The sequence below is a fragment of the Rhinolophus hipposideros genome (assembly GCF_964194185.1).
Source record: "Rhinolophus hipposideros genome assembly, chromosome: 11".
Classification (NCBI taxonomy): Eukaryota; Metazoa; Chordata; class Mammalia; order Chiroptera; family Rhinolophidae; genus Rhinolophus; species Rhinolophus hipposideros.
In genome coordinates this window covers 49,961,596-49,974,535 of record NC_138057.1, presented here as the reverse complement: position 1 = coordinate 49,974,535, position 12,940 = coordinate 49,961,596, and the positions used below count along the sequence as shown (strand labels likewise).

Below are 12,940 nucleotides of genomic sequence, written 5' to 3'. Positions count from 1 at the left end.
GTTGTATTCATTTAACGATGTAAAGATAATCCACAATTGCATATAGAGCACTTCACTGTGTTATTGTACCATAAATTTATTCAACCAGTCCTCTATTGAGGGATTTTGGGGTAATTTCCAGTATTTTATTACAAATAGTGCTGCAGTGAATAGCCGTGCACATTCCTTTTATGTTTTTACTGTATCTTTAGGATGGTGTCCTAGAAATGGGATTGCAGGTCAACACGTGTATGCATCTAATTCTCCTAACCTACTCTTTTTACTTCCGAAGTACATACGAATGAAGGAACATACTGATATAGCTGGTCAAGGTCACTTTACCAGTCACCCTCATGGCTGGGATTTAAACTTGGACGTAAGACTTCAGACTCTCTAGGTCAGGGGAAGAGTAATTCAAGGTGAGAAAGGAAAGTGAAGAACTTTGCATTGGGACACCGCATTCCATGAATCATACATTCGCAACCTTCCAGCTCCCAGCACACCAGTTCTTCCCTATCAGCACCGCTAGTCCCCTCACTTCTCAGACTTCTTTCTTATCGCCTCTTCTCCTCTTTCCCACAAATAAAGCGCTGCCCCCAACCGCTAATCTGGGGCTCTGCGCATGCTCAGCCACACGCCGAGCCTGGAGCCGCGGCCGAGGCCGGACGGGGTGACATCATATCGGCGCGCCGCTCCCGGGCGTCCTCGCAAGGTCGCTTTGCCGAGAGGGAGCGCGCAGGAGGGATCAGGCCCTGGTTCCGGGGCGCGCCGTCTCTTTCTGCCTGGGTACCGGCGGCGACATGACGGGGTACACGCCAGACGAGAAGCTGCGGCTGCAGCAGCTTCGAGAACTGAGAAGGCGATGGCTGAAGGACCAGGAGCTGAGCCCCCGGGAGCCGGTGCTGCCCCCGCAGAGGATGTGGCCTATGGAGAGCTTCTGGAATAAATTTCTGCAGAACCAGACCCCCTGGAAGAACATGGTGAGAGACAGGCCTTCCCCGCGCCCATACACACAACCCTCCACGACCTGGGACGCCTACTCCTTGTCGCCAAACCCAGGGCTGGCGTACGTCGCCTTGGTGTGCGCGCTGACACCGCCCGCCAGTCCTGGTCGTTCCCGAGGGAGAAGCAGGTTCAGGCGAGACTTCGGTTTCGCGGGGGTGCTGCCTGGTCCTAACAGTCCTGGGCTGGGGGCTAGGAGTCCAGGAGTGCGCACGGCTTCGAAAGGCATGCCCCTTGCTGCCAAATGTGACGAGAGGGAGGCGGATCTGTTGGGGTTCTACAGGACGCTGCACGTTTGCTTCTCTTTGGACTAGAAAGCTTCCCTGAGAATGATAGCCGAGGACTCACTCGTTAAAATTCTACGATTTTAGTATTTGAGAACATTTGTCTGGTTTTTTTTAAGGTTGAGGTTAAGCGACCAACTAACACTACATCCAACCACCAGAAGGCACCAGGAGCCTCTAGCTGGTAGTGCAGCCTCCGGGCCATCACCACAAAAGACGGGTCCTGTTGGTGCTCCATGAGTCATGTTCAGGAGCCACCTTTCCAAACTGCCACTATCCACTTTTAACACACTTTTTCATTAAAAAATGCCATTCCTGGACTTGGCGGAAAATCACTCGTTCAAGAGCTGTCTTTATTTTCAGGGTCTCTGCACATTTTCTTGAGGCCTTGATTAGATCACGTCAATATGGCTGATGAACACTACGAGTTGCTTTCAATTAGCTATGACATTGGCCGATAATGGTAGTACTACTAACACTTGGGTGCTTACTTTGCGTGTGGCACTTTGCTGAGGGTTTTACATGTTACTTTAATTCTTTACTCTTATAAGGTAGCAAACTATTCCTGATTCTCATTTTAAATGAATGGAAACGGGGGCCTACAAAAATTCAGTGATTTATCTATGGTGACAGAGCTAGGAATCGAAGGAGTTCACATTGAAATCCATGTGTATCTACTTTTTTACTGTGCTCCAACGTCTGGTGCAAATTTTTCCGAGAAGGTGGTATGAGATATTTACAATGGTAAAATTAAACTCTAATTTAAGCCTTCTCCCACCCTTTGTTTCCCTGACATTACTTCTTGATTCTGGCAGCCACTGGGTGAAAGTAGACATCCTACCCATCAGCTAGTGATATAAATAATCATTTAAAATCTGTCTTTCCTTACTTTGAGTTAATTTTTACTTCTATAATCATATCTATTATAACACTTAGAGTCCTTTCCCTGAAAGGGTAGGTGTGTTTCAGTCAAATCAGCTGCCGTGGGGAAGTTCTATTTTTTAGTTCTCTTTTGCCTTTCTCTTTTAAAGTAGTTCAAAAGAATCTCAACGTGAGCTTGGAACACCCCTATTCCAGTATGTAAAACACTCTTTCCAGCATCAGTGTGCCCAGGTTTTCTGCCTTACACCTAGAATGATGCAAGTGGTGGCGGTTGTATCTGAAATTGATAAATTAGGGAGATGACTACCTGAAAAATTCCATAGGTTTGATTACTCTGGTTAAATCAGTAAAAATTCTTCCATGCCATGTTTTATCTTGAACAAAAATATAAGGATATTTTTAGAAATACGTTTTAAAAGAAATATCCATTTCTTTTAAACTTACTATAGTTTTGCAAAATGCTACGTGTCTTAAGCGTCATTTGCCCTCAACTCTATAGCAGGCCCTATAAAAATATTTGAATGGGTCAGGTTAGCTACAGACTATCAAGAATTATGTAGCATTTAGAGCTTTTAATGTAATCATGACATTGTTTTATCATTGAGATTTTTTTTTCTGCCACAAATGTAAAAGATGAGGTATCTGTTTATTTTGTGTATTGTTTTTTCTCCCCCCAGATCTATAAGACATACCGACACACTATCTTTGCTTTCACTCATGTACTTATACCTGCCTGGATTATTCATTATTATCTCAAGTATCATGTGAATGTAAGTATGTTTTAAATATGTGTTTTTCAGAATTTATTTTCAGTATTGTACAAAACTATTTCTTATGTGGGTATGCCCTACCTTGCTTTACTTAGTGGAAATAATCCGCCACTTATAACTAATTTTGAACTACTTTGAATGCTTTTAGGTAAAAGGTTTGATGAAACTTAAATAATGTATGGTTTTTCAAAAAGGAAATCTTTATATATTAGTTGCTTACAACTTGAAATGCACTCCTCATAGAAACAGTACTTAAATGATCAGAATGTGGTTAACATAATAATATTAGTATAAACTCAGGGTCATGAGTAAGAAGAGAGAAAAGAATTTCTGCTGCTTTTTTTGAGCATAGATGTGGTATAAGATGAAATTCAAGATAAACAAAGGTTATCTTTGTCATCACCCCATTTCCCTTTTCTTCATTTTATATGATTTTTCACAACTTTTTTCTTAAGAATCTAGGATGTTCAAAGGCTTGAACTTTTTCACTGAAAGATCTTCCATGTGGTGATTGAACTGAGCCACTTGCCATCTTTTAAAGGCTAAGGATAGCCTAGTTTAGGGTACAGGCTCCCCATCAGGGTTAGGAAGGAGTGCATTTTGGGGAGTGGCATGGAAGGGAGAGTAGAGTAGTGGTGGCTGCCTAGCATGGAGTATTGTAACCCAGAGTAGAAGGGCATTCTTGTACCCTCTGAGGAGTGTTAGAGCCTGAAATGGGTTGCTAGGTGGGTGGGGAGTGGGGGAGTTAGTACACCTGCTTGGAGAGTAACCAGCAACAACCTAGTGTATGTAGGATATTGAAACTTAAGCAAGGGGACGAGGACATCTGGAATCGTATTTCCCTGAAAATAAGACCTAGCTGGACAATCAGCTCTAATGCATCTTTTGGAGCAAAAATTAATATAAGACCCGGTGTTATTTTACTATAACACCAGGTAAGCACAGCACAGCACAGCACAGCACAGCACTCACATCATCACAATTAATATAATATAATATAATTAATATAATATAATACCGGGTATTATATTAATTTTTGCTCTAAAAGATGCATTAGAGCTGATTGTCTGGCTAGGTCTTATTTTTGGGGAAAAACAGAAGGGTGGTTTGGGGCAACGATGGAGATGGCAATGCAGAATAAGATGTTAGAACCTGAATAAGTTAACGAGGTTATTTATACTGGAGTGTTGTGGTGGTGACAGGAGATTGGTTGTTTACAGGAAGATTGATCAAATAAGTGCATATATTGATGATAATGGGACCCAGGATTCTCATAGTTGGAAAAGTTCTGTCTGTTACACATGGGAGAAAATCCTGTGTTACAGGAGTGGAATTGGAAGTATTGATGTGAACTCATGTTTTTTAATGTGTATTGATAGGTATAGAAATAAATACAGATGTAAGTGTGGATATTTTCTAGCTCTGTACTGACAGCATCTGGAGGCAGTGCTACCTTGTGGTAATTAGTACATCTAGCAGCCTGGTCTTATTTTCTAAAAATTCTCCATGGACAGGATCCAGAGCTCTTTGGAGAAATGGCCCATTCCAGCGCTGGGGCAGGGAAAATACAAGATGAGCTTGTGCCAGAAAGTAAGGAATTATTTAAAGAATGATGGAGATATATCAAAAGGACATAGTCAGAAAGGACTGCCATTGGGACAATTTGAGCATCAAAATAAATAATGATAATAGTAGATGATAGATGACTGAATAAATAAAATGTAAATCTATGAGTCCATACTCATATAAATAATTAAATGAATTAATAAATGGGTAAAAGAGAAAGCTCTTTTGTATTATACAATAGATTGCTACATAATAAATGGACAAGGAATAATATTAGATTGGTGCAAAAGTAATTGCGGTTCAACAGGTTAAAATAGTAATTGCAGAAACCACAATTACTTTTGCACCACCTAATAGAAAAGTCATCATGTGAGAATCATAGTAATATTTTATTTAGCCAAGGAACATCAAAAGATGCTAAGATTAATTCCAAAATACGTATCTTCAATATACTTATTTGTTACAAAGGAAAAAAAGGTAATTTTGTGGTACAGAACCCTGGCAAGCACCAGCTTAATCAAGAAATTTAAATTAACATTCCCAATAATGGGACAAACTGAAATTGTGTATTGCTTGATAAAATGCAATAAAAAGAAAACAGCATCAATTTTGAGATATTTCTGCCAAAAATGCATAATCTGAATCTAATCATGAGGAAACATAAGACAAACCCAAACTGAGGGAGTTTTCTGCATAATAATTGGCTTATCTTCAAAAGTGTCAAGATCATGAAACTTAAAGATTAAAGATTCCAGGTTGAAGAAAACTAAAGAGGTATGTCAACTAAATGCAGTTCTTGATTAATAGGCTTAATCTGCTTAGTCAAAAGAACAAAGATGGTATTGACAGTCAGAATTTTAAAGAGCATATGCAATGGAGAACAAGTCACGTAAGGGGATTTTCTGAGAATTTTAAACAAATTATGGAAACAGTTGGTAAAATTTGAATGGGTTCTTTAGGTAGAAGTTAGGAATGTATCAATGTTAATTGCATGATTTTGATGGCTGTATGTTATTTTATGAATATCATCATTATTTGTAGGTAATATATGCTAAAGTAATAAACCAGTCAGCAATTTATTATGAAGTGATTCAGTAAAACCAATAAATTGTTTTTACAATTCTTACAACTTTCTATAAGTTTAAAATTATTTCAAGATAAAAACAAAAATTAAGGACTGCCTAACAAATTATGGATAATCCAGTTGAGGTTTGCTTTCTGTTAGCCTGTTGAAAAGAGAATGAAACAAACTGGGGTTCTCAGAAAATTCCCTCTAATATGTATTGTTCTATGTTGATTATGTGGTCTGTTTAAAATCTGATTGCTGACATCATCTTTGTTCTCTTCACTAAGCAGATTATATCCCTTGATCTACAAGTATGGAACGGGTAGTAGGTCCTCTTCCTGTATTAGTACAGAAAAATATATAAGACACCTTTTAAAGAAGAAATAGCTCAAGTTAAGTTGGGGAGGAAACCAAAGTTCAGAGTCATTTATGGCTCTAAAATTTCTAGCCTTGGAAGTTATAAGTAGGGTTTTGAAAAGGCGGCTTTCAGGTCATGGGGAGGAAGTAAATGTGTTTAGGAGTGTATGTCCCTGCATCCGTTTCTGGGGATGTCCAAATGGACATGGCCTGTCTTATGTGTTAGAAATATGAGATTAGTAGAGGCTAGTAGGAATTAGAGTTGGAGTTTAGTGTTTTCATTAATATACATATATATATATATATATATATATATGTATATATATATATATATATATGTATATATATATACACCGACCAACAGAAAATATTTCTGCAGCCATTAAAGAGGGCTAACAATTTATATGTCTAAGGGTAGGTTTAGTTTATATTTCTATTGCCTTTGGGCTTAAACAAGGTTTCATATTTATGTTTACCTGCAAGTCCACAGGCCACTTTATAGGTCTGATTTTTTCACTATCTTAACATGCAAGATCCTAGAAAAGAAAATATTACTTTCTGTCAGTTTTTTAACATCCAAGAGTGGTTTTCATGTGCAGAAAGAACTGTTCAGTTATCTGGAATATAAATTAATATTCAGTGTGTTAGTTTCAAATTTAAAAACCTTTTTTTCTAATTCTTTAAATCCATTTTTAAAATTCTGTTAAAACTACTTACACATCTAGTAAAATGCGAAGTCTCCTTTCTTTGTTCTTATAAGTTTTGGATTAATTCAAGTTGAACTCTCCTAAAACAATTCCACGTATAAACATAATCAAATTCTCTTAAGTATTTTAAACTGCATTTATAAATTTTACATATCAATTTTAAGTATTTTATAGGGCAAATTAATGACCCCAAGAAGCAAAATCATTTTAAACTTAAAATCACAAGTCTAAATCAATTATGCACTTTAACTAGAATCCTGAAACTAATATTTTAAAACCTCTAATAGCCAGATTATCATAAATATTATAAATACTCTAAGAGAATATATGGATTGTCCCAGTGATTTCAGAACTTATTAAATTCGACATTCACCTGTTTATACTCTGGGTTTAATTGACTTTGTCATCTGTATTTAACTAAATGTTTCTATAAAAGACATTTATAAGAGAAGCAAATTTAACAAGCTGCAGTTACGGGGTCTACAATTCATGACATTAATATGGTTGCTTATCTGAGGGATTCATACTTCCAGGTGATTTTTCCTGAGCCAGACATGGACATCTTTAGTTAAAGGTTTTATGTCAGTAGAGGTCCCAAGACCTCTCTCTTCTTACCTTATTTACTCTCTTGATTTGAGTAGGACTGCATCAATAACCTTTGGAGCCCGTTTACTTCAGCTAACTCCTTTACTGCCTACTTGAATTTTACAATTCTGTGATGACATTTCCATGTCTTCTTGCCTCTAGCCACAGTTCTTAAGAGACATTTTAATGTCTTCACATTGTATTATATAAAGTGTTTTTACGCACATTTTAATGTGCTCACACTGTATTCTGCATTTCTCACCTGCTTTTGGCACCAATTTCTCCAAGTTTTACATCCTGCCAGTAATCTAGATTTTTTGGTTTGGTATTTCCTGCAGATGTATGTTCTTAATAAGTATATTTATTTAACAAATATTTATTAAGTTCCTCCTTTGTGCAAGGCACTGTTCTAAACACTGGGACACAGCAGTGAACAAGTCAGATTAAGTCCCTGCCCTCATATTTATTCTAGTCTTGGAGACTGGCAATAAATAAAGAGGTATATAATGGAGGTGATAAGTCTATAGAAGAAAAACTAAACAGGGTAAAAGACAAGAGAATGACAGGGGCTGCTATTTTAATTAGGCCTCTCTGAGGAAGTGCTATTTGAAGAGAAACGTTAATGAGAGGGGACATGGATCAAGCAGATATCTAGAAGAGCGTTTCAGGTAGAGGAATCAAATATAAGGGCCCTGACGCTCAAGCAGGCCCAACTGATTGGACTAATAGCAAAGGAGCCACCGTATTCACAGTAAGTCTTAAAACATCTCTGGTTCTTCTATAGTATGGAGGACAGAGAGAGGTAGGCACTCAAAGAGGTAGCCAAGGGCCAGATTATACAAGGTCTTAGAGATCACAGCAAGGACTTTGGCTTTTTCTCTAAGAAATAAGAAACTGTGAGCAGAGGAGTGATACATCTAAAAGAATCACTCTACTCTGCCTACAGAATAGATTGTAGGAGGGTATGAGTGGAAGCTGGGAGACTAGTAGGTGAAAAATAATAGAGATTTAGACAAAGGGTAGCACCCTGTTTCCCCGAAAATAAGACCTAGCCGGACCATCAGCTCTAATGCGTCTTTTGGAGCAAAAATTAATTAAGACCTGGTATTGTTATATTAATTATATTTATATTATATTATACTATACTATATTATCTTATAATTATATAGACCTGCTCTTATGTTAATTTTTGCTCCAAAAGACGCATTAGAGCTGATGGTCCGGCTAGGTCTTATTTTCAGGGAAACAGTAGTAGTACTAGAAGTAGTGAGAAGCAGATTCAGGATAATAAACTCAAGGTAAAACCAACAGGATCTGCTTAGCAGTCTAAGTTTTTGACCTTAATTGGAAGAATGAAAGAGTCATGTGCTGAGATAGGGGACAGTTAGGGGTTGGGGGAAGTTAAGTAATTGACGTGGTTAAGTTTGAGATGCCAGTTTGATAGCCAATTGAGATCTTGCGTAAATAGTTGGATGTGAGTCTGGAGTTTGGTGCAAGTTTGTGACTTAAGTTAAACATTTGGGATATGATCTATTTTATTTTATGAGAAACTCTAAAACCATAATTAACAGAACATTACTTTCATTGCAGACAAAACCATATGCCATTGTTGAAAGGAAGCCCAGAATATTCCCAGTAAGTCTTAAAATGTCTCTGGTTTTTCTTTTGTTCATTGTTTTTCTCTCTCATTTCCCTCTCCAAGTGATCATTAGACTGAAATATTCCTTCTCCCTGTCAGTTTAAATGCCTGTTTTGTATATTCTTGTTTGTTTTGTTTTTTTTTTTTTTAAAGAGGAAATTTTGTGAGGTAGCAGTTATAGTTGAAAATGGGAGGTGGACACATTTCTTTTCAACCTAGCTGTAAAACTTGTATCACCTTTGTAGTCCTAAAGTGAATTGAAGGTAGGTGCCGTTTTCATGTAGGGTTAAGGACTTAGGGCACTAACCTGAGCGTCTAGACACCTGAGCACAGTAATAGCAAGTGAATTCCCCTGTTATTATTTCCAAACTATCATTTCTCAGGGCAGTTGGACCTTAACCTATCCATCTGTGAATTTAAAATCTGTTGATGTGTACTTAAATTTTATAATATGAATATGTAAGCTATTATCCTAATTAAAAATAAGTCTTTTCAGCATTAAAAGATTACACAGTAGTCAGTTTTATTGGTTGTTTGTGAGGTTATTATTTAACATAGTAAAATACATGTTATGTTCTTGTCTATTTCTGGTTAGATAATGAACTACCATCAGTCTCTTAGTTATATAATTTTAAAAAACAAAATTCAGTGTTGATTCTTGCTTCAATCAAATGACAGTCACAGTGATCCATCATCTACTGAAACAGAAGTGAATTTTAGGGAGAACCACCAAAATTGGCTAACCTTTCAAGTTGGAACTCTGCTTTAGGAAATAGTAGGGGATTTCTTCTATATTTTATTGTGTATAATTGATATGTCAGGGCCTAGATACTGTGTTTCCCTGAAAATAAGACCTAGACGGACAATCAGCTCTAATGCGTCTTTTGGAGCAAAAATTAATATAAGACCCAGTCTATTATATTACATTATATTATATTAATTATATTATATTACATTACGTTACGTTATATAAGATCCGGTCTTATATTATAGTAAAATAAGACCAGGTCTTACATTAATTTTTGCTCCAAAAGACGCATTAGAGCTGATTGTCCAGCTAGGTCTTAATTTCAGAGAAACATGGTAGTCTCAAAATAGGAAATTATCTTACTGGTTTCACCAGTTGGGCAATTTATTCTTCATTTATATATTTGTTTATTATTATTTGGTCATTATTGTTCAAATGAAAAGAAAGGGGGCTGTCATTAGAAGACCACATAGTGATTCCATGGCATTTCTCCTACTTTCGTATTTTTGCCATTGTGGTTTTTCCATTTCTATGCCTTTGACCTCTTTGAGAAGCTTCCCATTTGATGACCTGAAGAAAGCTCATTTGTGCACATATTATTAGGTTGGTTGAAAAGTAATTGCAGTTTACAAGGTTAAAAATAATTGTGAAAACAGCAATTACTTTTGTACCAACCTAATAGAATAGGATGGGCAGTAACAAACATACTCCCAAATTTCAGTGGCTTAATAATACAAAGGGCTATTTCTTATTGATATTACAGACTAACGTAGATCAGGCGATCTTCCTCAATCTGATAATTATGCCACCTGGACTAGGAGGCTTCCGAGAGCATGTTAAGAGAAAAGAGGTCTGGACATCTTGGGATACTTTTAAGGTCTAATCTTAGAAGTAGTTTATATCACTTCTCTTAAATCCTGTTGGCCAGAACTCATTCTCATTGTCCCAAATAGCTATGTGGTTGTTGTTTTACCCCCCAGTCTCTCATGCCTGGAATTTCTGCCACAGTCCATCCTTCTAGTCACCAAATATCTCTGCTTCCTTCTCCTCTCACATACTCCTATAACACAGTTCCTTCCTTAGGGAGAAATCCCAAATCCTATTCCATCACTGCAACCAGTCCCAAATCCAAGATCTCTAGATGATGCAGAGTAGTGTCTGTCATGTTTAGATATGACTTCTCTTGAGATTTGAGAACCAGTGAATTAATAAGGCAAGTTAATTGTATCTCTTGTCCTTGTCCCCCCATCCCACCCATTTCTCAGTGGTGGAATTAGGACAGCAGTGCAGTCACTGGTTCTTGGCAATTCTGAAATCTGTGGTCAAATATTGTGGACTCCTAACTCCTTGTGTGTAGGAAGTGACTTGAATGGGTACTGATTGTTTTCTGGAAGTAACACCTTTGTTCATTGTTCTTCCTGGCCCCTGGCTCTGTCCAAGGAGTTCTTTTCCATTACTTAGACCACATGGAAAATGGGTACTGGAAGGCATGCCCTTCTTAGGGTTGTACAGCCTTTTAAATCTGCCTGCTGCTCACAGGAGGTTGAGTGCCATGGGTTGTTTTAAGTTCATTCATAAGCCTTTGTTGTCTGTATATTTGGTTTCTTTGACCATCTACTTCCCACAACATTTGGCAGACAGAAAAAGGAAAATACTTGGTAGGAGTCTGTTTGCTTCTAGTCAGTCCCACATGCATCTGTGCTTTCTGTACATAGTTACCAAGTTCTCTCCTTTGTCCTCATGCAACTGCCTCTCTCAACTCAGTGGCAGCCATGTGGAGGCCGTTGAAATAGACTGATTCAAAGGCTACCTTCACTTCAGTCTGATCTTTGTCATAGGGCTGAGTCCCTCTGTTTACCGAGTTTTATTGGGTTTCTCAGAATTTCTTCAGTGTTAAACCCTTATTGTTTAGAGATTCAGAAGCAACTTGATTTTCCAATCCTGGAAGGTCCTGAATTTTTCGTTCTCTCCATTTTTATTTTTCCTCTCAAATCAGCCACTTCTGGCTTGAGCTCATGTTTCCTAAAGTATATTCCCCTGGCAGCTAGTATTAGTCAAACACATACTATAACTTTTTCCCAGCTACCTCTCCTAGAACCTCAAGTTCATTAGACTCTATTTCCAAGTTATTACTGCATTTTATTTCCATCTTTCAGCCTCCAGTGCCAGTCCTTGCCTCCAGACTAAGCCAGTGCTATGTGTTTCAATTTTTATTACAGCAGCATTAGTACCACTTCAGGGTACTATTTTCTGTTAGGGTAATGCTAGCTGTGGTAATAAATTATTCCCAAAATGTATAATGGCTCAAACATAATAAACGTGTATTTCTTTATCAGATAATAGTCCTGAGCAGTACCAGGTCAGAAAATGGTAGGGGTGGTGATGGGGGAATAATTCTACGGTACCCAGTCATTCACGGACTGTCAGGCTGACAGAATCTGCTATCTTGAACACAAAGCTGAAACTAAAGCTAAGGTTTTTGCTTCAAGTTATACAGCTTGTCAGTGGAGGTTCCAGGATTGTCATCACTTGGTTCTGGCTCCAAAGTCCATGTCTTTTCTACCACACACTGTATCTAGGTCTGAAAAGACACCTGAACCAGCTACCTAGGCAAAGTTTACATTCTGTCTCTACTTATCCTGTACCAAATGGTAAATTGATGATTGCCTAACACATTTAGTTACTGTGAATACATTACCTCCTTATGTTGAGCTAAAGATGTTCCCCTGTAACTTATTTCTAGGGCTTCTCCTATTTCTTGGGATCATGCAAAATAAACATTATCCCTTTATCATTTTGTGAAGACCACTTGCTTGCCCTTTCTGTTCATTTTGAGCAATACTTCCCGTTCTTTCACTTACACCTTAAGATTTTGAATACTAGTTGCTTATATTTAGACAGCTTCTACTTTGCCTAAGTCCCTTTTATAGTATGAAGGCCAAAGCTGAACTAGATTTTTGGTGTGAGGTCTGAACAAGCAGATGCACCTCTGCAGACAAGATTTTTGTACTAAAGCATGTTTGTTTTCCTAGGGTGATACAATTCTGGAGACTGGAGAAGTAATTCCACCAATGAAAGCATTTCCTGATCAACATCACTGAAGATTACTTTAAAATTTCAAAGGCATATAAGCCCAAGTTTTGTTGCTACATGACCATATTTACTGAATATTTTCTGAAAAAGTAACTTTATAATAAAGTTTACTCTCAGATATGTGTTGTCTTATTTCTTCCTAAACACTATACAATTTGAGACTGAATTATTTAACAATAAATAAAAACTGGATGTGCTATAAAACGATATGAACCACCTACTTTTTCTGGCCATTCTTGACTTGGAAAACAGGATACAGAAA

At 37.6% G+C, this 12,940-nt stretch overlaps 1 protein-coding gene across 1 annotated transcript in view; it reads left to right on the top strand.

Annotated features, from left to right (window-relative positions):
- Positions 1-12,794, top strand: part of NDUFB6 (NADH:ubiquinone oxidoreductase subunit B6) — a 29,696-nt gene extending 16,902 nt beyond the window's left edge. Inside the window, exons 3-6 of the mRNA XM_081065412.1 lie at positions 568-959; positions 2,825-2,917; positions 8,789-8,833; positions 12,618-12,794. Coding sequence (XP_080921538.1) covers positions 780-959; positions 2,825-2,917; positions 8,789-8,833; positions 12,618-12,686 — 387 coding nt within the window. The 5' untranslated portion in view covers positions 568-779 and the 3' untranslated portion in view covers positions 12,687-12,794. The remainder of the gene's footprint in view (positions 1-567; positions 960-2,824; positions 2,918-8,788; positions 8,834-12,617) is intronic.
- The last annotated feature ends 146 nt before the right edge of the window (positions 12,795-12,940 follow it).